Here is a 24,105-nt window from a genome sequence, read left to right as displayed (position 1 = left end):
GGTTTTGGCCAAAGATAGATGAAAAATATTTAAAACACCGGAGAATTTAATAGCGAGGGGGTTTGTTTGTTCTTTTGCTGTGTGGCTCAAAAACCAAGACTAAGGCTTGGCTACACTTACAAATTTGCAGTGCTGCAGCAGGGTGTGAAAACACACCCTCTCCAGCGCTGCAAATTGCGGCGCTGCAAAGCGCCAGTGTGGTCAAAGCCCCAGCGCTGGGAGCGCGGCTCCCAGCACTGTACGTTATTCCCCACAGGGAGGTGGAGTACGGACAGCGCTGGGAGAGCTCTCTCCCAGCGCTGGCGCTTTGACTACACTTAGCGCTTCAAAGCGCTGCCGCGGCAGCGCTTTGAAGCGCTAAGTGTAGCCACAGCCCCAGGCTGAATTAAAAACAAAGCAACTCCAGAAACAATTGCAGACCAGTTTTTACCCTGTCACAATATGAAATAATTTCTTTACCAAACTTTGCTTTCTGTATTTACAGTATACACTGTTCAGTATGCCATTTTCATAACAAAAGAAAACACTGCCCATATCCTCAACATCCTTCCCCTCACACATATTTCTTTAAGAAGCAAAGAAGAGTCAGGCAGGCTTTGCATACTTAAGAGATGGTGTGGCATAACTCCACTCTGAAGAATTACAAGGTAAAAGGGGGAATGCATACCCAATGATGGAATTGTTAGCACAAAGAATAACCTATGTATAGAATGCAATCACATCAACACAGTTGTCCACTAGTGGGGGAAAAAGGAGTGAACCATCTCAGAAAATCACTGCTGCTTCAGTAAGTGTCTGTTAAATATTGATTGGAGTCAGTCAATATTTCGCCTGTCCAAAGAACCTGAAAGTGTACATTTGTTGGCATATGATAGTTGCAAAGTAGGGAAGATAGTGATAAAGCAAAAGGTTATTTATGAAGCAACTGATACACACCACTGTGCTGCACAAACAGTACTGTACTAGTACCTAGTTAGTACTTGATATTCATGAAAAAAATACATAGAAAGAATCAAACCTGTGACCAGTTCTCTGATTTCCAAATCTGTAGTCTTGCGGAGCAACCGTACTAATGCTGGGATACCACCACAGTTTTTCAGAGCAATTTTGTTGTCATCATTTGCTTTCCCATACACCAAGTTTCTCAAAGCTCCACAGGCACTACGGTGGACTTCTGTCATTCGATGATCCAACAGGTCCACCAGTAACTGTATTCCTCCTTGTCTTCTTATCTGAAACAGCCAAAAGTGACAACCATGGTATTAGGGAATGAGCAGGGATAGTGCACACATTATTCAGCTTAATAAACCGTGGTTCTCAAATTAAGGGTATGCATAGCACTTGCTTGTGGTCCAAGAACAGCTGCACGTTCATATGGTGCTGGCTCCTCCCCTTTGACAGCACTGAAAGCAAAGCTCTTTGCAGTGAAGATATTGCACAACTGTTAAAGCAACTGAAACAATGAGGAGCCCAAACAATTGCCTCAACAAGGGACTTCTGCACTTGTCCGGTAAGCCTAATTTCATTACCAGGCAAATAGACTGAAACTATAGTAAAGAACAGAATTGTCAGAAACACAGGTGAACACAACATGTTGCAGAAGAGTCAACAGGGCTTTTGTAAAGAGAAATTATGCCTCACCAATGTATTAGAATTCTTTGATGGGGTCAATAAACATGTGGGCAAGAGTGATCTTGGGGATATAGTATGCCTGAACTTTCAGAAAGCCTTTGACAAGGTCCCACATCAAAGGCTCTTAAGCAAAATAACCAGTCATGGGATAAGAGGAAAAGTCCTCTCACAGATCAGTAACTGATTAAAAGGTCAAAAACCATTTCAACATATTCATTACTGATCTGGAGAAAATGGTAAACAGTGAGGAGGCAAAGTTTGCAGACAATGCAAAATTACTCAAGATAATTAAGTCCAAATCTGACTGCAAAGAGTTACAAGGGATTTCACTAAACTGGGTGGCTGGGCAACAAAATGGCAGATGCAATTCAGTGTTGATAAATGTGAAGTAATGCACATTGGAAAACATAATCACAGCTATACATACAAAATGATGGGGACTAAATAAGCTGTTACCATTCTAGAAAGAGATCTTGGAGTCATTGTGGAAAGTTCTCTAAAACATCTGATCATTGTGCAGCAACAGTCAAAAAAGCGAACAGAATGTTAGTATACATTAGGAAAGGGATAGTTACTAAGGCAGAAAATATCATAATGCCTCTCTATATAAATCCATGATATGCCCACACCTAGACTACTGAATCCAGGTCTGGTCACCCCAGCTCAAAAAACAAACAAACAAAAAACCAATAGAACTGGAAAAAATACAGAGAAGAGCAACAAAAATGATTAGGGATATGGAACAGTTTCCATATCTGGAGAAGTTTAAAAGACTGGAACTAAGCAGGAATATTATAGAGCTTTTTAAAATCATGACTGATGTGGAGAAAGTGACTAAGGAATTTTATTCACTACTTCACATAACACATGAACCAAGGCCCACTCAATGAATATTAATAAATAGGAGGTTTAAAACAAACATGGGGAATACTTTTTCATATAACTCAGTCAACCTCTGGAATTCATTTCCAGGGTTGTTTTGAAGGCCAAAAGTATAACTTGGTTCAAAAAAGAATAAAATAAGTTCACAGAGGCTAGGTCTATCAATGGCTATTAGCCAAGATGGTCAGGGATGCAACCCCATGCTCTCGGTGTCCCTAAACCTCTGACTGCCAGAAGCTGTGAGTGGATGACAAGGGATGGATCACTCAGTAATCGTCCTGTTCTGTTCATTCCTTCTGAATCATTTGACACTGGCCACTGTTGGAAGACAGGAGACAGGGCTAATGGACCACTGGTCTGACCCAGTGTGGCTATTCTTATGTAGTAAATTATAATTATTTGTTAAAGTATGATTAATGTTGTGTGTGTTCATACATTTAGTCCGTTTATCTGAAACCAAGAATGCAAGATGCTTTCATCCCTTTAAAAATAAGTACCTTTTTCAGTGTCAAAATTTGAGCATTAAAAATTATATGCTGGTGAAATAACAGTCATCGCTTTTCTGCTCCCCTATGCCCTATGGCACATCATGACATCACTGTTTTAGGATATGAATCATGTAATACAAAGTGCCTCAATAGAGAGATGCAGGTACATCATGTTAATTTATACATTTTTTTTGCAGTTTACAGAACAGAATATTCTTGTCTATATAATATTCACATTACAAAGAATAAAGTATTTAAATTAAAATCATAATTATTTGAAGATAGTCTGTATTTTCCCCAGAGTATTAATTGCAATTCAATATTCCCTACATGGTGTTCACCTGTCTAGGCATTCTGTAGACTATCTATAAAGCACAGTGGTCAGTGGTAAAACCAGAGGTTGGCTATGGTTGTGGGTGTATAATGGTACATAACATCAGACTCATGCCAGGAATTCATTCATCTCTCTGTCACTCTGTGCTTGTGCAAGCTGGAGGAACACTGATGCCTCTCAGTTCAGAAAACACAAAACTAGATAAAAAATAATATGTTCTGCAATATATCTGACTGATCCAAAACTCAACTACTGCAAATATGATCATTTGCAATGCAAGATATTTGCCACTTTCTAAATCAGATACATTTACTGACAAGAAACATTCACTTTTGAATCCATCACCAACTTTTTGAATCCAACGTGTCAGCTTTTTCTAATATATCATATTTTCAAACCTGATGTGCTGCATGAGGAACAGCTATATCACCTACTTGACACAATATGCAACATTTGCTGAAATAAATTGACTAAGAACTGAACTTTAATATATCAAGCTCTAAACTTGATACATCAATTTAGTAAAGGGTACATGAAGTGCTGAACTCGATATTTCAGTCTTCAGAGAGGGATGCTTATGTGATTTGATGGAAGGTAATGAGAGAAAACATTTGGATTAAAAGCAAATATACCCAGTGTATCACTTGTTTTGCTATGATGTGTGACATCAGTAACAATAGAATGAAAAACAGAGACCATAGGGCTGGACCATAGGGTTTTAAAATAAAAGATGTGCAAAATGATTTTTGATAAATACTTCAATGATTGCTTAGAAAAAGATTGAAATAGTGATAGAAACAAAAAGGAATTTCAAGCAAGTACACCTAGAATAAATATTTTTCATGTATGTGATATACCTCATCTGATGACCTCAAAGGGCTCTGTCACGGTGCATGTATGAGCTGCATCTGTGATCTCTGCCCCAGTCTCTGCATGGACACTATTTCCAAGTGACAGCCTTCTATCTGCACCTCTCCCAGAGTGGAACCCTGTGATTCACCCTGCTCTAGACTGGATCATCAGGATACAACCCCCCTCCCACAACACATACACACTTTTTATCAACTGTACTGTCATAGTTACAGGGAGAATGGTGCCTTAGACCCCATTCCCCCTTTGCAATCCTTCTTGAGTGCACTGCTTAGGTGATAAGTTTTGCTACCTTCACCTCTCTCTGGATGGAACCTGCAGTTGCACCATTCTTAGGCTGGATCCCTAGGTGGCAGCCCTGTTTCCAACCATGATAAATGGATTTGGGGGCCTGCTATCAACTTCCCTCTAGGAATATCTGACCAATGGCTGATTAGAGTGATACAAAACAGATTCTTCAAAACAAATGTACTATACATTCACCCAAACATATACAGCAATCAGAGAAAAGTAAACAACACAGCATGATAGACACAACAATAATAAATAATAATAATACCACCTAGTTCTTACATATTGTTTTTCCATCAGCAGGGCTTAAAGTGCTTAACAAAGTAGGTCATTATTCCCATTTTACAGCTGAGTAAACACAAGCCTAAATACCTTTGATCTTACCTCCACCTGAACATTCCCTTGCATGTTTTGGTAAATTCTACTTAGGTCAGGTACTTGCACCTCTGGGCTGGGAGAGAGAAACTCTCCTACTGAAGACGCTGTTGTTAGTCACTCTACATCTGTGTCTCCCATCAGCAACTTTCCTTGAGCAGCTGTTGACAACTCACCCGCTCCCAACTCCCTGTTTCTAGGGGGCCTTTATAAGCATTTTGTGTCATTTTGATCTCTAAGCTTGTTGCCTCAACAAAGCAGCTGGGTCACTTGTATTGTAGCCTGGAAATCACCTCTTCACAGCTCAGCTGTTGACTTTCAAGGGTTTGCTGTCCTGTTTCTTACCTGGACTATTGTGTTGCCTCCCTACTTTTTTACCCAACAGCTCACTATTAAACTGTACCAGAAAATTCCCACCTTCCAATAGCGCAATATAACTATGCATTGACTATCTTAATAGGTAGGTCACATAATCATAAAATTAGTACAGACAAATCTCCACAGGCTCTATAAACATTAATTCATTAAGACTCATAACCCTCTTATGAGGTATATTGAAGGATTATTACCTCCTTTTTACAGTTAGAGCAACTGAGGCACAGGAAAGTAAAATGATTTGCTCATGGTCCTAGAAGGAGTTTCAGACATGGCTGGGAGAAGTCATACATCCTGAGTTGCAGAGGCAAATACTCAGCTGGTGTAAATTGTTATAACTCCACTGACTTCAATAGAGCTTTGGCCATATAAGTACCTAAGGTAGAGAGATACATGATGATTTGCACAAGCTAAGGTTCAGAACCTACTCTACACTGACATGAAAACTGACAAGGGTTTGCGTTGTGCCTCTCTTCAGGTGAGATGATGAGATAATTGTTAGGTACAATATTTACTAATATACAAGTGGCTGCTTTTTTAGTTCATTCACAAGGCAAAATAACCATGTATGCAGAGAGGGTGTTTGCTCACCACGACAAATGATTAGTGTAGCACTGGATCACCTAAAGACTCAAGGGCCAAACTCTGCTCTCATTTACACAAATCAATTGCAGAATAACCCACTGGAATTATCTATATTATATCAAAAACATAAACCATACCTGCTACTTAAGGAGGTGGTCTTTGAATAATTTTCACTTTGGCCAGGCAACATGGTTGCTTGTCCATATCGTTTTTCCCTTTCTACAAAAACCGCCGGTTTCTTGCCACAACAATACTTAAGTTACAGTAGCAATAACTGATATATTGATGTTCACTTATAGCCACAACTCTGTATGTATATATGATAGTGCCACTGAATTACATCTGAATGCATTTACATGTAATGACTAAACAACTTCTACATTGCATCACTATTTTCCTAACAGTGTGCTCCCTATTGCCACATCACAGGAGTCTTTTGGAAAGGTAATGTATCGGTTTCCATGGCTGTCTCATCTGTATCATTGATTGTTGCACTAGCTTCAGTGGTGGACAAATCATGGTCAGCTCTCAGTGTGTTTCTTCTACGAAATTTAACAGTGTCAATGGCTTACTCTGTCACTTGGTAAATTAAGTATATATCTGGTCAACGGGCAGCATATCCATTGACATAATAAAAAGTCAATATTATATTGAAGATGTGTCAGAGCCAATGTAGAGACTCTTGCTATAGGTGTATGACATTAAGTTAGGGTACATCTACACTACCCGCCGGATTGGCGGGTAGTGATCGATCTATCGGGGATCGATTTATTGCGTGTAGTGTAGATGCGATAAATTGATCCCCGATCGCTCTCCCGTTGACTGCTGAACTCCAGCTCGGCAAGAGGAAGAAGCAAAGTCGATGGGGAAGCGACGGCCATCAATCCCGCGCCGCGAGGACGCGAAGTAAGTGATTCTAAATCAATCTAAGATACGTTGACTTCATCTACGCTATTCTTGTAGCTGAAGTTGCGTATCTTAAATCGATCCTCCCCTAGTGTAGACCACGCCTTAGTAACTTATTTGATAGCTTATATTTCTGGTACAGTATATTACCAATCAGATTTAACAGGGGATGTATTTTTTCCAGAATGACCACATATTCATTTCAGTATAATATTTCTCAAAAGATAACTTGTATAGTTCAATATTTATAACATGCATTGTATGCCTAAAATTTTAATTGAGTGACACCTCCAATCTCAGGTTGTGAAAGGAGGGACATTTTGTGAGAATTAATTGAGTTTATGGATTAGCCAACTAAGAATGAGGTTCTAATCAATGTTCCCTCTAATTTTTGACAGGCTGTGCGTGCAAAAAAATTCGTCCATGCAAATTTTTGAAGCAGAGTTCAAATTTGTGCTCCATGAGGCAAATGAGCCCAAGAAAGTAAAATGTTAGACATTTAAAAAGTTTTAATTTGCAATTTGTGATAATAATAGTTTTACACCATGTTATTTTATAAATGCCATTTTTAAATACTTAGAAAAAGGAAATGTAACCATTCTTCATGAAGCAGAAGTTAGTTTTAAGCATTACGCTTTAGGATCTTTTTTTATAGACAATCACAAGCATATATCAAGCACATATTAATCAGAATCATTATCAATCCATAGGCTTCTGCCCATTGGTGTCCACTTTCACCTTTCATTCTATACACATGTCCGAAAAGATTTTAATAAACATATAATAAAGACAATTTAATAAGTATGCCATTATGTCAATTTATATGGGTTTTCAGATAGAGACATCATAAGTACAAAAAGAAAAACAAGGGTTTGTGTTTTAAATTTAAAATTTTCAAAAAAAAATCAATAAATGATTATCAGCCAAAAATAAGATATGTAATTACAAATGTATTTTAATGTCCTTATTGGTCAAAATGTCAAAGACTGTTAAACTAACCTTACTGTTTTTCCCTGTGATCTTTTTCATTTGCCCATTCAATATAAACTCTGTCCAGATCTATCAGTCCTCCATCCAGCTGGTAACTCTTAATACACATCAGCATGTCCAAATGATCTACTTGTAAACGATTCCATAGTTTATTTTTTAGAGTGTTCATTAAGCTAAAGCCATGCTCACAGTCTGCACTTGATGCTAGGAATGTTCCTCCAATATCCATCAACTTTGCAAGATCCTGAAACTGTTTGTTCTGGTGAGCAAATGTCACCATATCTGGGAAACTTAAAAACCAATTGGCTTTTGTTTCTTTCAGCTACTGCAAACTTGAAGTCATTGTACTGACTGACTATAACAATCTCTTCAGCAAGAAAGTCTTTGTATTTTGAACATAGGGATTTGACCTGATGAATTCCAAATTTGAAGTTACACTTAACTATTGCTGCACAATCAAAAGTGGACCACTCCTGGACTTCATCCTCTGGAAACCTGTCTGCCAAATGTGCACACAAGATGTTTATGAAAGTTATTATGAAACTGGTATCAATTTCATTATTTTCTTGAGAGCTCATATTTAAGGGAGCCTTAACTTTGTCACTCTATGAGACTGAATCTCCCAGGTACTGAGTTCTGATCTTGTTCAGTTTACCTCGGGCAAGGTGAGATGCTTCAAGAGATGTAAGTCCCTGTTTCTGGAGCAGCATGTATAGTGAAGCCAGCTCTGACAAAACATCATTCAAAACTTCTAATGTTATTTGGTATTCCATGGTATGCAGCTTTTTGTGGCAGTATTTAGAAACTGAATCAGTATCTTTGTCTTGCTCAAAATATCCCAGAAGGGGATTATAGTTGCAAAGTGCCCAGATAACCAGCACACTTCATTGAGTGGCCTGAAAGCCACTGGCTCACATTCAGAAACATCCACTATTTCCTGAAATTTGCATTTTCTCCTGGATGACTGACAGAACACCGTGTAGACAGTTCTCATTAAGGTTTCGATGTCTCTTATCAGTTTGACCTCTTTCCATGCATCGGAAATCCCCAAGTCTTCCCAGTGTGCAACGCAATGTTGCTGAACTAAGTGTGCAATATCACGTTTCAGCTGAGCTGCCACGCCATTGAGTTTGCCCAACAACATGGAGGCACCATCAGATGTGAACATCACCATTTTCATTAGATCAAGTTGGTATTTTTTATACAACTCTTTGATTGCAGACACTATTGAAACAGCATCACATTCTTGCAATCGTAATAGTCCATCAAACGAAGTTTTATAGTCTGCAGAATTTATGGATTTATATTTAAAGTAGAGTATCAAGTATCTGTTAATGGATATATCAGTGCTTTCATCAACAGCTAGAGTATGAAACATTGCCGATGCTGTTTCATGCATGAGGTCATTCTGGACAATGCAGTTGATAATTTCAAGAAATTCAAAAGCATAATTTTTACTTCTCCAGCTTGCTGGTATGTGCACATACTTTTCCATATGGTCATTAATATCCTGAACAGAAAGCATTGAGCTGTTCATTTTAATAGCCAACAACACACTGTCAATAAGTACCTTGATTTCTTCTGGGTTTGAGCGCTTGCGTTCAAGATTAATTTGCCTCCTCTGCTTTTCAGCTGGACTTTCAAGAATCATGCTAAGCAATCCGCTCCATAAGGAAGGGATTTTGTTTCCAAGTCTTGTTACACCATCTAGACTTACTTGACAGGTGACACTTTAAGAAATCCAACTTCCATACATTGTTCCACGTTGTTCCTGTTGAAAATTCTCCCGAAGCTCTGGCATCTCGACAATATACACAAACCACTCCGTTGTCCTCATCATATGTGAATATTTCACAAAGTTTAACAAGCATTACACTATGTGACTTCAGTGTAACCATCTCTATAGTCTCATCCAGCCATCCAGATTTAAATGAAGTCGCTGTTCTTTTACACTTTAGACCTCTAGACAGGGACATTTTGGGACTGATTTTTTACCAGATTGGTTTATTTAAAATTAATACTTTTATTATATGGCTACTATTTCAATGCACTTAACAGCGTGACTTGACAAAAAAGCAAACGGGAGATCATTCAGATCAGGATACCGGAAGTTTGTGCATAGCAAAAAACCCGCAGAAAAATGGTAAAACATCACGAGTAAATGTATGAAGTCCAATGCCTTTGAAAGATTTCAATCATGAAAACAACACTTACCTTTGTTCATTTCTGGGAAATCTTTGTAGTTCCTTAGCAACTACAGCCAGACATTTAGACTTATTCGCATGTACTTGAGTTTGTACACAGCCAAATGAATAGATTACAAGAAGATGTGTGGGTCCCGACGTGATCAACGTTCCACCTTCAAAATGCTGGCAGGGAGGGATATGAAAGATTCATTGCCCTCCTTTCCCTTCCCCTCCCTTGCCAGCTAGTAGAATCTGGCTGTGTTGATAGATGGCGGGCAAACAATGTCAAAAGTCACCCGTAAATGATATTTCGGCCTGGCTCCGATGTAGTATTTCATTTTTTGTGCGCACAGTGTTTCACCATGTGTGCGGGGTTTAGGATCTGTGTGCGCATGCACACGCACACAGCTTAGAGGGCACAGAGCATTCCTGGGATTATGGATGGAAAGATAAAGCACATTTTTTCCAACTATCCTAATATCACCTTCCGTTTTGAGCTTTTGTGTTCTAATATTAAATATCTGGTGCATATAAAAATAATATCTGTTAATGCAGGTACAAATGATTTTCAGGATACTAGTACTCTTGTTACTCAGACTTAGGAGGATGAAACACCTCCTTACTATAACTGGCAAAATACACTTACATCTGTGTATATACTAATGCTGAGACTTCCACATCCAAATTGAGAATAATTATGGCTGGAGACAGGGCAGGATCCAAAAATGGGGGAGGGTAGAGATCTCCTGCTGCCATCCTGGGGGCAGCTGTGGGACCCTTGTGCAATTTAGAACATTGTTAGTGATACTCTAATTATGCTGGATTATAATGGTCCCCTGAGGGTCTGTTCTGCCAATCCAGGATCACTGGTGCATTAAATGCTCTGGCCTTCATCCCATAAGCTGAGTGGCTATGACCAGGTGGTATAGGACAGCCGTGCTGGCTTTGTGCTAGCTGGATATTCCCCTATGCAAGGGGAATCATCAACTGTCTGTGTAAGACAGAATGGTACAAAAAAGATAGAGGGGGTCAAGGTTTTAATCCAAGATAGTAAAACATCTGACCCAATAGTTTATTGCCAGCAAGTCTCTCAGAGTTCAGGCCCCAAGAGTCCTAAGGTTTCAGGATCAAGTTGTAATACTGAGAGGGGTTCTCCCACCAGGGCAGGTAATTCACCTCCCTGAGAGGCAGTAGCTAGGTTGATGGAAGAATTCTTCTGTCAATCTGGCACTGTCTATACTGGGGTTAAGTCAGTATATGTCTCTTGGGTGTGGGTGTGGATTTTTATGCTGATGTAAATTCCCAGTGTGGATCAGCCCTGAAAGAGAGTACTCAATCCCTAGTGTCAGAAAGCCAGCTGCAGCAGAGTCAGTCTCTTAGCAACACACTGGGCAAAGCTTATCCTAGCAGGGACTGCCTGATTGACTGCACTTATTGATTGGTGGAGAGGTGGAACTAAGCAGCAACCAGAGCTTGATGGCTGCTTAGTGTGTTCAAAGTACATTCGAGCCTGCTTCCTGCTCATGCCCAGCGTGCTATTCATAGATTCTAGGACTGGAAGGGACCTTGAGAAGTCATCGAGTCCAGTCCCCTGCCCTCATGGCAGGACCAGATACTTTCTAGACTATCCCTGATAGACATTTATCTAACCTACTCTTAAATATCTCCAGAGATGGAGATTCCACAACCTCTCTAGGCAATTTATTCCAGTGTTTAACTACTCTGACACTTTTTCCTAATGTCCTGCAGTTTAAGCCCATTGCTTCTTGTTCTATCCTTAGAGGCTAAGATTAACAAGTTTTCTCCCTCCTCCTTATGACACCCTTTTAGATACCTGAAAACTGTTATCATGTCCCCTCTCAGTCTTCTCTTTTCCAAACTAAACAAACCCAATTCTTTCAGCCTTCCTTTATAGGACATGTTCTCTAGACCTATAATCATTCTTGTTGCTCTTCTGTGGACCCTCTCCAATTTCTCTACATCCTTCTTGAAATGCGGTGCCCAGAACTGGACACAATACTCCAGCTGAGGCCTAACCAGCGCAGAGTAGAACAGAAGAATGACTTCTCGTGTCTTGCTCACAGCACACCTGTAAATGCATCCCAAAATCATGTTTGCTTGTTTTGCAAGAGCATCACACTGTTGACTCATATTTAGCTTGTGGTCCAATAGCTAAATGGTGTCCCTAGCCTCCGTTTGTCAGAGGATGGAGATGGATGGCAGGAGAGTGATCACTTGATCATTGCCTGTTAGGTTCACTCCCTCTGGGGCACCTGGCATTGGTCACTGTCGGTAGACAGATACTGGGCTAGATGGACCTTTGGTCTGACCCAGTATGGCCGTTCTTATGTTCTTATGTTCACTATAACCCCTAGATCACTTTCTTCCGTACTCCTTCCTAGACAGTCTCTTCCCATTCTGTATGTGTGAATCTGATTATTCTTTCCTAAGTGGAGCACTTTGCATTTGTCTTTATTAAACTTCATCCTGTTTACCTCAGACCATTTCTCCAATTTGTCCAGATCATTTTGAATTATGACCCTATCCTCCAAAGCAGTTGCAATCCCTCCCAGTTTGGTATCATCTGCAAACTTAATAAGCGTACTTTCTATGCCAATATCTAAGTCGTCGATGAAGATATTGAACAGAGCCCACGTCAGTTCCTGCACTTCTCCATCTTTGACACCCCTAGCTCCAATCCCCAGCTCCATTTCCCAACCACGTCCTCGCTCATCCACTGGCTCTGGCATTTGGCTTCTGATCCCTGGCTCTGACCTTCAACTCCGCTCTCGCCTACACTGCCCGGTGTCCCGGGATCCTGATTCTTGACTCCAGCTCTGCCCCACTCTAAACTCCAGGCCTCGCCACCCCGTTGGTTATGACCATTAGGATTGACTGCTCAAATCCCATTTGTGATCCTGACAGCCAGAAAGGAAGAAGATCTTCCTCTGCAAAATCCTCAGTGACACCTGAACAGGCCAAATAAGGAATTATATTTTGAAGAATCCCAGAGGATCTTCCCCAAAACATAAGTCCCTTTCAGGGACAATACTATCAGCCATACAATCTATCTGGATTAATATATTTTGATTTCTTCTTCCTACTCCATGTTCTACTTGCTAAATAAATTCTATATTTAGCTTTATTGAGATTATTCTGATCAAGAATACTCTCCATGGTTTGAGAAGGAAAACAGATACAAGCATACGAGGAGCACTAATGAAATTTTGGAATGAGACCACCAACACAATAAGCTAAACAAGAGGATATCTTTTTAAAAGTTGAGAAAAACACCAGACATCAGAATCAGCCTTGTATAAGTGTCACTATGGCAAACTTAAGTGTTTCAGCAAAACTCTCCAAGATGATGAAACCTATGTAAGCAAAGAAAGCAGTTTATACAGTAGAAAAAGACGGTTACTCACCTTTGTAACTGTTGTTCTTCGAGATGTGTTGCTCATATCCATTCCAGTTAGGTGTGTGCGCGCCGCGTGCACGATCGTTGGAAGATTTTTACCCTAGCAACACTTGGTGGGTCGGCTGGGCGCCCCTGGAGTGGCGCCGCTATGGCACCGGATATATACCCCTGCCGACCCATCCACCCCTCAGTTCCTTCTTGCCGGCTACTCCGACAGTGGGGAAGGAGGGCGAGTTTGGAATGGATATGAGCAACACATCTCGAAGAACAACAGTTACAAAGGTGAGTAACTGTCTTTTCTTCTTCGAGTGATTGCTCCTATGCATTCCAGTTAGGTGATTCCCAAGCCTTACGTAGGCGGTGGGGTCGGAGTGAGATGTTGCAGAATGCAAAACTGCTGAGCCAAAGGCTGCATCATCTCTGGACTGTTGGACCAGTGACGCAAATGTGTGGACCGAGGACCAGGTAGTTGCACGACATGTCCCCTGGAAGGGTATGTGAGCCAGGAAGGCAGCAGAAGAAGCCTGAGCCCTGGTGGAATGTGCAGTGAGGTGGCTCGATGGAACATGGGCCAAGTCCCAGGAGGTGCGGATGCACGACGTCACCCAAGATGAAATCCTCTGGGAGGAGAGAGGTAGGCCCTTCGTCCGATCTGCCACTACAACGAAGAGTTGGGGCGTCTTACGAAAGAGCTTTGTCCGCTCGATATAAAATGCGAGCGCCCTACGGACGTCTAGGGAGTGCAATCGTTGCTCCCTTCACGATGAGTGTGGGGTCGAAAAGAAGACCGGAAGGAAAATATGCTGGTTGATATGAAAGGCCGACACTACCTTAGGGAGGAAGGCCAGATGTGGACAGAACTGCACCTTGTTCTTGTGAAACACAGTATACGGTGGGTCCACCGTGAGAGCCTGAAGCTCGGAGACTCGTCTGGCCGATGCAATGGTTACAAAGAACTGTCTTCCAGGACAGGTATAGCAGTGAGCAGGTTGCCAGTGGCTTGAATGGGGCAGTCATAAAAGTCTGGTTAGAACCAGGTTGAGGACCGAGGTTTGGGCGGGGCGGCGAACTTGGGGGGTATAAGCGCTCCAGGCCCTTGAGGAACCTAGAAACCAGAAGGTGTGAGAATACGGAGCGGCCACTCTCCCCTGGGTGGAAGGTAGAGATGGCTGCCAAGTGTACCCTCAAGGATGACACCGCCAGGCCCTGCCGTTTGAGAGACCAGAGGTAGTCCAAGATGGAATGGATCGGGACCTCGGTGGGAGTAACATTGTGCGTTTCGCACCAGCAGGAGAAATGCTTCCACTTAACCAGATATGTTAACCGAGTGGAAGGTTTCCTACCACTCAGGAGAACCTGTTGAACCGAGGCAGAGCAACGGTACTCGGATCGGTTTAGCTACACAGCAGCCATGCTGTGAGATGCAGGGATTGCAGGTCTGTGGTGAAGTCTACCGTGATCCTGTGTTATGAGGTCTGGGCAAAGAGGCAGGGGAATCGGATTGGCTATTGACAGGTCTAGCAACATTGTGTACCAGTGCTGCCTGGGCCACACTGGAGCGATCATGATCGGGTGCGCACTGTCCTTGCGGAGTTTTAGCAGGACCCTGTGAACCAGCGGGAACGGTGGAAAAGCGTACAGTAGATGGCTCATCCACGGCATCAGAAAAGCATCCAAGATCGAGCCCGGGGAGAGGCCTTGGAATGAACAGAACATTTGGCACTTCCTGTTCTCGTGAGAAGTGGAGAGGTCTATGCGGGGAAAGCCCCACTTCCGGAAAACGGAATGGAAAATGTCCGGATGAATCGACCACTCGTGAGACAAGAAGGATCTGCTGAGGTGATCCGCCCGAGTGTTCCGGACCCCTGGGAGAAAGGACACTACCAGGTCTATCGATTGGGCTATGCAGAAGTCCCAGAGCTGGATAGCTTCCTGCAAAGAGGGGAGGACTGTGGTCCTCTCTGCTTGTTTATGTAATACATGGTCGCTGTGTTGACTGTGAACACTGAGACACAATGGCCTTGTAGGTGCTGCTGAAAAGCTTGGCACGCAAGGTGGAGTGCTCTCAGCTCTCGGACATTGCTGTGCAAGGGCAGCTCTTGAGGTGACTAAAGGCCCTGAGTGCGAAACTGACCAAGGTGGGCACCCCAGCCGAGAGATGAGGCGTCCGTCACTGTCTCTGCCCGTGTGGTACAGCGAGGTGAGCCACGATTGGAGTGGACGGAGGAGAAGCCTGGCATGTTTGGTCACGAACGAGCAGGCAGCCATGTGACCCAGGAGACCTAGGCAAGTACGAGCCGAAGTTGTCGGGAAGTTCCGTAGACCTTGTATAATTGTTACCATCGCCTGAAACCGAGGCTGAGGTAAGCAGGCTCTGGCGAGACTGGAGTCCAGGATGGCCCCAATGAATTCTATTCTCTGTGTGGGAATCAGAGTGGATTTCTCTGTATTGATCATCAGGCCTAGACGCAGGAATAGGTCCTTGACGATGCCCACATGACTGGTAACTTGGGTCTCGGAGGTCCCTCGAATGAGCCAATCGTCTAGATACAGAAAAACGTGTATATGATGGCGGCGGAGGGAGGCGGCGAGTATAGCCATACACTTTGAATACTCTTGGGGCTGTAGAGAAGCCAAACGGAAGGACCGTAAACTGGAAATGATGACGGTTGGCCAGAAACTGGAGGTACCTTCTGTGTGGGGGATAATGGCAACGTGAAAATATGCACCCTTCATATCGAGGGCGGCATACCAGTCTCCGGGAACCAAGGATGGGATGCCGATCTCCATGGATACCATGCGGAACTTCAGCTGTATCATGAACTTGTTGAGTTCCCGCAGGTCTAGGATAGGGCTGAGACCTCCCTTCGCCTTGGGGATTAGGAAATAGTGGGAGTAGAACCCTTTGCCCCTTTTGTCCTTTGATACCTCCTCTATAGCTCCGATGGAGGAGCATCCGCACCCCTTGCAAGAGGAATTGCTCGTGAGAGGGGTCCCTAAAGAGGGACGAGGATGGAGGGTGGGAGGTGAGGGACGAAAGGTTTAGAAGGACCCTGATTTTGGCCCCCTTGGGGTCCTGACTGACGCCTACGACTGCCTCAGCCACGCCTGCTGGCAAAGTCCTGTCTTTGTCTAGGCGCAGGGTAAGGGCAGTGAGGCTGGGGACAGAACGGTCGGTGCTGAGTCACCGGCGTGTGCATGCTGAGAGAGAGCGCCTAGTGACCCTGTTGTCCTTAGGCTGTGCAGCCTAGGGTCATTTTTTGTTGTTGTTTTGTTTTGTTTGTTTGTTTGTTTTTTCGGAGAACAGGCCTTTGCCATCGAAGGGCAAGTCCTGTATAGTATGCTGCAGCTGCGAGGGAAGGCTCGATAACTGGAGCCATGAAATGCGCCTCATGGCCACACCCGAGGCCAGAGTCCTGGCAGCGGAGTCAGCTGCATCCAACGAGGCCTGGAGGGAAGCTCTCGCCACCTTCTTCCCTTTTTCCAGGAGGGCAGCAAACTCTTGACGGGAGTCCTGAGGAACCGACTCTGTAAATTTGCCCACCGCTGCCCATAGTAGCGGCTAAGCAGGGCTTGCTGGTTTGCTACGCGAAGTTGCAGGGCCCCTGCCGAGAACACGTTACGCCCCAGAAACTCCATTTGCCTACCGTCCTTGGATTTAGGGGCTGGCACCTGCTGGCCATGGCGTTCCGTCCCATTGACGGACTGGACGACAAGGGAGCAGGGGGGGAAGATGTACATATAGGTACTCGTACCCCCTGGAGGATACCATGTACTTGCGTTTCGATTAGAGGAGGGCCCGAGGAGTACGTTCCTGCCCCCGCCTCATCTGGGGAGGAGGAAGAAGAAAGGCCAGGGACAAGCGGGTCGGGTGTGGGCTCGCGCTCCTGGACGACCTCCTGATCCGGTGAGATCTGGGACCCCGGTGGCTGAACCGGGGCTTGCTCTGTACCGGTCGGAGGGGGACGGCTAACTGTCGCCTCTGGCACCCAGTGCTCCGACGGAACAGAGCGAGATGGGATCACAGGTATGCCTTTGGCGTGGTTGTACTCCCAAGGTGTCCAGAATGACCACTGATAGGGCTCCTGGAAGACTCTGGTGGGCACATCGGAAACAGAGTACTGCACATATGAAGTATCCGCGCGGGATGACACTGATGCATGGCTGGATGGCCATGGAGGAGCTGAAAAGCCCTTGGTAGAGTCTCCCTCTCTAGCTGACGTCGCTCGACGCGGCACCGGGGATCAGTACCGGGAGGCATACCGGTACCGGTAGAGAGAAAGGGACCTGCCACCGGAGTGGTGCCGGGCGGTCGACCGAGATCGCAAGGCTCGATGTCGGGAGTGGCTACAGGAGTCCCGGTGCCTGGAGCGGTGCTGGGAGCTGGATCGGTGCTGAGTGTACTGGGCCGGCGAACGGGACGCTGACCGGTGCCACGAGTACGACTGGTACCGAAATGGAGAACGGTGCCGAGATTGCGAGCAGCGTCGGGACCTCGATCGGTGACGGGACCGAGAACGTCTGCGGGACCGCGATCATGAACGGTGCCGCTTTGCGGTGCCGACGGAGGGTGGTCTGATCAAGGCAGGCTTGCCGATCGACTATATAACCCGCACCAGCGATGCTGGGGGTTGAGGCAGCGCAGACGCTGTCATTGCAATCAACTCCCTCGCCGTGGAAACTGTCTCCGGCGTGGAGGGAATAGTGAGCTCGACCACAGCTCGCACCGGGGAGCTTTCAGGCACCTGACTCGACGACTCTTGCATGGCCGGAATCGATGGTGCCGCTATTGTCAGTGCCTCGGCAGGTATCGGGGCCGGGAGGTCTGACTTAGTATAGCGCTTGGGCTGCGGAGCAGGCGGCTCTGACGCAGTTTAATAGTGAGCTCGACCACGGCTCGCACCGGGGAGCTTTCAGGCAGCGGACTCGATGGCTCTTGCGTGGCCAGAATCAATGGTGCCACTATTGTCAGTGCCTCGGCAGGTATCGGGGCCGGGCGGTCCGACTTGGTATAGCGCTCGGGCTGCGGAGCAGGCGGCTCTGACGCAGGAGTCTTGTGCCTCTTCACCCTCGGGGAGAGGGATCGGTGCCGAACGGACGTTGGTGCCGGCAACGGCCGGTGCCAAGAGGCCTTGGCGGTACTGACGATCCGGTGCCGAGGGAGCGCTTCTTGAAGACTGACCAGCGCTTGGTGCAGAGGGCTGAGGAATAAGAGCTGCCTCTCTCAGGAGCTGCTTGGGACGAAAGACCCGCTCCCCCTTTGTTCTCGGCTTAAAGGCCTTACAAATGCGGCACTTATCTGTTAGGTGAGATTCCCCGAGGCATTTAAGACAGGAGTCGTGGGGATCTCTTGTCAGCATTGGCTTGTGGCAGGCCAAGCTTTGAAACTCGGTGAACAGGGCATAGGCACAGGCACCGGGTGTGGGGAAGGGGATAATCCCCGAACCCCTGTGAACTATATACACTAACTATAGTACAAACGAATAAAGTTAACTACAACTATATAAATCTAAACTATATACACAATAATTAACGAGAGAACTACGAGTAGCTAGGGAAGTGGAGGTCAGCTAAGCCGCGCTCCACTGTTCCAACGACCGACACGGGCGGTAAGAAGGAACTGAGGGGCGGATGGGTCGGCAGGGGTATATATCCGGCGCCATAGTGGCGCCACTCCAGGGGGCGCCCAGCCGACCCACCGAGTGTTGCTAGGGTAAAAATCTTCCGACGATCATGCACGCGGCACGCACACACCTAACTGGAATGGATATGAGCAATCACTCGAAGAAGAACTCAGAGTTACAAACACCAGAGTTATGAACTGACCAGTCAACCATATATCTCATTTGGAACTGGGAGTACACAATCAGGCAGCAGCAGAAACCAAAAAAAAAACAAACCAAAACCAGAACCCGAAAAAGTAAATATAGAACACTATTGTGTTACAAGTAAACTACTTAAAAAAAAAGGAAAGCAGCTTTTTTCTTCTCCACAGTAACGTTTCAAATCTGTATTAAGTCAGTGTTCAGATGTAAACTTTTGAAAGACCCATAACGTTTTGTTTAGAGTTACGAACAACCTCCATTCCCAAGCTATTTGTAACTCTGAGGTTCTACTGTGAGTGGTAGACAAATTAAATTAGGTCTTTCAATTAATCACAGTTAATGCCTGTGATTATGTGAAAACAAAATTAATGTGTTAATTTTTTTAACATGTTAATCACATATGTCTGGGCGGGGAGGGAGGCATTAGCGGCTAGGGGCTGAAGCCCCAGCCTGGAGTTCCAGAGGTGGAGTGGAAAGGGAAGCCCAAGCAGGGCTGGAGTCCTGCACTCTGAGCGGGGCTGAACCTCAGAGCCCCCAGCTGGGCTGAAGCCCAGAGCTCAGTGCCTCAAGCCCTCTGCTCTGAGTGGGGCTGAAGAAAGGGGGTCACAATTTTTTCTAGTAGCAGAGTCACCATTTTTTTAAAGTCCAAATGTGATCGCCGGCACAAAATTTTTAGAAACACTGCCATAGAGAATAGGGGTCTGGTGAGCTCAGTCACCCTGCACCAGCCTCTCCTCCTGTGCCGCATGCCGAGTCTCTGAGGTAAAACTCCACCCTCCCTTGCAAACAAGGGCTCACCCAGCTTAAGGGAGTTATGTAAAACTAATAATAATAATTCTACATTTGTAAGTTGCACTTTCAGGATAAAGAGATCACACTACAATACTTGTGTGAGTTGAACAGAAAAATACTATTTCTTTTGTTTATCCTTTTTACAGTGGAAATATTTGTAATAAAAATAATAATATAAAGTGAGCACTGTGCACGTTGTATTCTGTGTTGTAATTGAAATCAACATATTTGAAAATGTAGAAAACACTCAAAATATTTAAATAAGTGGTATTCTATTATTGTTTAACAGTGCAATTAAAACTGTGATTAATTGCAATTTTTTTAAATCTCATGATTAATCATGATTTTTTTTAATCGTTTGACGGCCCTAAATTAAATTCATCTTCCTTGGCTGTCTCACTTTTACCCCTTACTGCCTATGATAAACACCAGCCAAAGCTTTTATTCATCCTAACACAGCCTGAGAATGAATTATAGCCAGGTGCAAGTGAGAAAACAGCATTCAGACTGCATTATCTATTAATGCTCATGACACTGTCACTGAGTAGGCAACAAGGTCATGCTGCCCCTGTATGCTCTCTATTCAGAAACCTAACAACAGGGCTTGAAAGTTCCCCTTGCTCACTCACCCCATGTAAGTAAAAGGCTTGTCCTAGTGTGGCAAGGGAACCTATACTATCCATTGCAGCAGAATTTAAGGTTTCATTTATAATAAAATAAGTATTTATCCCTTAGGCTTGTGAAGACAGACTACTGTGAAAATGTGAACTAAATATAAACGAATGTATTTTCATCATCTTGAGTCTGCAGAAAGCCAGCTGCAGTGCCTCGGTGGCTGCTCATTGCTTTGGCAAGCAGCTGCAGTCAAACTAACAAGGGCCTGGTCAGTTTTGCTATTGCTACTAGGAACCCTGTGAGCTCCAGTGAGTACAGAAGTGAACACTACTTTTCCTCCCCCTTGAAGCAGCAGCCAAGAGGAGATGTAGAGTAGCAGAAACTGTCTCTACGCTCAGTAGCTAGATAGCTCTGTGGGAGGGATAGCATAGCAAAGAGTCTCTCTTTTTCCATCAACATTCTTCTTAATTCTAATAAACAAAAGATCTCTTTGTATCAGAGGAAATGGAAGAAATCTAACAGAAGTTGAACCTTTTATTGAGCCAAATACCCTCAACCCATAAATATAAGTATAATAAATACAACACACTGCATCACTCAGCAATTACTCTGTCACACTTCTATTACTAACAAACCATTTTCAGCATATCAAAATACAATAATGTTCCAATATGTGTCATTATTTTATGTTACTGTGCTGCATATATAAGAGAGACAAAGTGGGTAAGATAATATCTTTTAGTGGATCAACTTCTGTTGGTGCAAGAGACAAGCATTCAAGTTACACACAGTGCTTGTCTCTTTCACGAACAAAAGTTGGTCCACTAAAAGATATTACCTCACCCACCCTGTCTCTCCAATATGCTGGGACCAACATGGCTATAACTACACTGCATGTATAACACAGATAAGGAATCAATGACCGGGAGCACATTAAATGTAATGCATGTTGAATAAAATCAAAATTATGATGACAATTCTATTTAAGTTCAGTGCTTGAAATTTTAAATAATAATTGGTTGTGATGTTCTTAGAAGCTGGTAAATAGCACTCAATTTTGTAACAATAGATTGTCTGTTGATTTAATAAAAAAACTGAATCTTAAAGTTATGTTCCTCAGTTTCAGAGAAACAGAAGCTAGAAGTGAATGGAATCAAATGTCAGAAGCTATTAAAACATTGAAAAACTTAATTGACTTGATCTCTTCAGAGCTGCTTTCAAAGGTGGTATCATCACAAAGGTACAGAAGAAGCAACATCTATAAAGGCTGCGCTAACCATACCTTTGACCACTCCTAGTCTCTTTGAGTGCAACCCCTCTCACACTGCAGGCCCCAGGTGCTAAATGTGATTACCTCAGCAGGCTCCAGTTATGTTCAGTACCTGCAGTTCATAGATTCATAGATTATAAGGCCAGAAGGGACAATGTGATCATCGAGTCTGACTTCATAACACAGGTCTTGGCGCTTCTCTATTGGAACAACAGCATATTTTTTTTAGAAAAACATCCAATCTTGATTTAAAATCTTCCAGTGATGGAGAACTCACCACAACCCTTGGTAAATTGTTCCAATGGTTAATTACCGACTCCTTTCAGGACCTGTTGCCTCCTTTCCACCTCAGTATGTTCTCCCTGGGAATTGTTCACTCACTAGTCCACCCCATCTCTCTCTCTGCACACAGTCCTTTTTACCACTAAGTATCCCTTTGATCTTTAGACTCCCAGCCTTGTCAAAGCAGCTGTGTAACTTCGGGCTGGAGCTTAGAAGTAGGCCATTGTCTTGTAATTTCTCCCTGAGTGTTTGTTGGGAGGTTGTTTTATCTAGAGCCATTTCTGCTTGTTTTTCCAACTGCCCCCAATTAAACTAGATCAATACATTTGTTACCTCTGACCCCTTTGTGGCCTCCCCACTCACTGTCTGAGGCCTCCAGCCATCACCTTCCTTGGGGGTGAGGGAGACCTCACATTCCCCTCCCTCCAGACCAGAGATTTAGGCTACAATTCTTCCTGAACTTCATTGTGACTGCCAAGTGCTGTTACCTCCTAGGGGCTATAACAGGATTTACCAGCTAGCCATTACATTATTTATTATTAAATAAAGCCATGTATGTATTTAGAACAAAATCATTACAGAGAAAACACATCTTGAAAACAAACAGCTTATATGTCTATCTAAGCTTACCAGGTGTCACCCGCCTTCACATGGAGACGCTGGTAGGTTTCAAAGTCCTTCAAACCCTTCCAGCAGTGTTTTGCACTCTTAGTGAAAGTCTCCAGTCAGTTCTTGGATCGAGTAAGGATGACTCGTCCCCACTCCCCCCAGAAGCAAGCTGCCCACTTTATACAATTCTTGGTTCATTGCTGGGCCTCTGGAACCTGGTCAAAACCAGTAGGTATATGCAATGGTATTTCTGCCACCTTTGTTTACTTGTCTAGACATCTGTGGTAATTACCCCCAGTGGTATTAGTTCTCGATAGTTCATTCATGCTTAAATGACTTCCCTGTCATCACTGCATTGCATATCTTACCTTCAAACCCAGACAATAACAATACAAGTGAGACTGGAAAACTGAGTCACACATATCATTTCATAATAATAAATCAGAAATTTCCCAGTTCTCCACAACATTCATACAGGCAAGTCTAACAACACATCATAACTATACACTAACTTTACTTCATTGACCAGGTCACATACAGTATTCATAATATTATTGACAGATCAGTATTCTTAAATTTTTCAAGAGCAGCTAGCTCCATATCTGCTACATTAATGACTTAAATTACTTATATTTTAAATTATTTGCATTATTAAAATCATTTTACTCTAAAAGGGAACAAAACCATCAAGCTTGCTAGGGTATGCTGCTAATAATCAACAACTTCTTTGTTAACTAGTTTCAGAAGTCCTTCCATAGAAGTCTGATTGCTACGACTGTACTAGAAAATGGGAAAACAACACCCCCCGCTTCCAACTGAAAAAAACTCAATATCAAAATATTAGTAGAGATAGCCTATTTCTATTTCCGCTGAAACTTTCAATCTTAACATAAATGTATCAGGCTTAAACTGGAATTCTATAACAAGAAAGGAAATTCACTTCTCACAGCTATATATTCCAAAATGCCTAAAAAACAGCAGGCAGACAGTGTAATGTCCTTAAACCAACAATGCATGGGAGATCTATTGGAGACAAATTTACCTGAAAAATCATGGCTTAATTTAGCTTGTTTATCACAGTAATTTGCTGCAAGTTTCAAAAAGTGCTGATCAATTTTAGCTCAAAATAGAGTAGAATGTTATGCTAATTGCTAAATCAGAGGTTTAATCTAGGTCCCACTTAAAAGCAGATTTGTAAAACTATCATTAAGGACTTGTTAGATCAGACACAAGAGTAACATTCAAAGCAGTGAACAGGCATAATTTAAATAAATTCAGAGACTGTTACATATACAACATTCCACTGGGGGTAAATCTGGCTTATACCCGGCATGCTGAACTCCATACTATGAACAATCCCATCTTTGTACATGTCTGTAT

At 43.5% G+C, this 24,105-nt stretch overlaps 1 protein-coding gene across 4 annotated transcripts in view; it reads right to left on the bottom strand.

Annotated features, from left to right (window-relative positions):
• CTNND2 (catenin delta 2) overlaps positions 1–24,105 on the bottom strand; it is a 1,196,137-nt gene that overhangs the window by 247,392 nt on the left and 924,640 nt on the right. For all 4 annotated transcript variants that reach the window (XM_045005428.1, XM_045005429.1, XM_045005430.1 and 1 more), the window contains one exon: positions 1,019–1,232. In XM_045005428.1, the coding sequence (XP_044861363.1) occupies positions 1,019–1,232 (214 nt within the window). The remainder of the gene's footprint in view (positions 1–1,018; positions 1,233–24,105) is intronic.

This window comes from Mauremys mutica, chromosome 2 (genome assembly GCF_020497125.1).
Source record: "Mauremys mutica isolate MM-2020 ecotype Southern chromosome 2, ASM2049712v1, whole genome shotgun sequence".
NCBI classification, from domain to species: domain Eukaryota; kingdom Metazoa; phylum Chordata; order Testudines; family Geoemydidae; genus Mauremys; species Mauremys mutica.
This window is presented reverse-complemented; position numbering and strand designations above follow the sequence as displayed.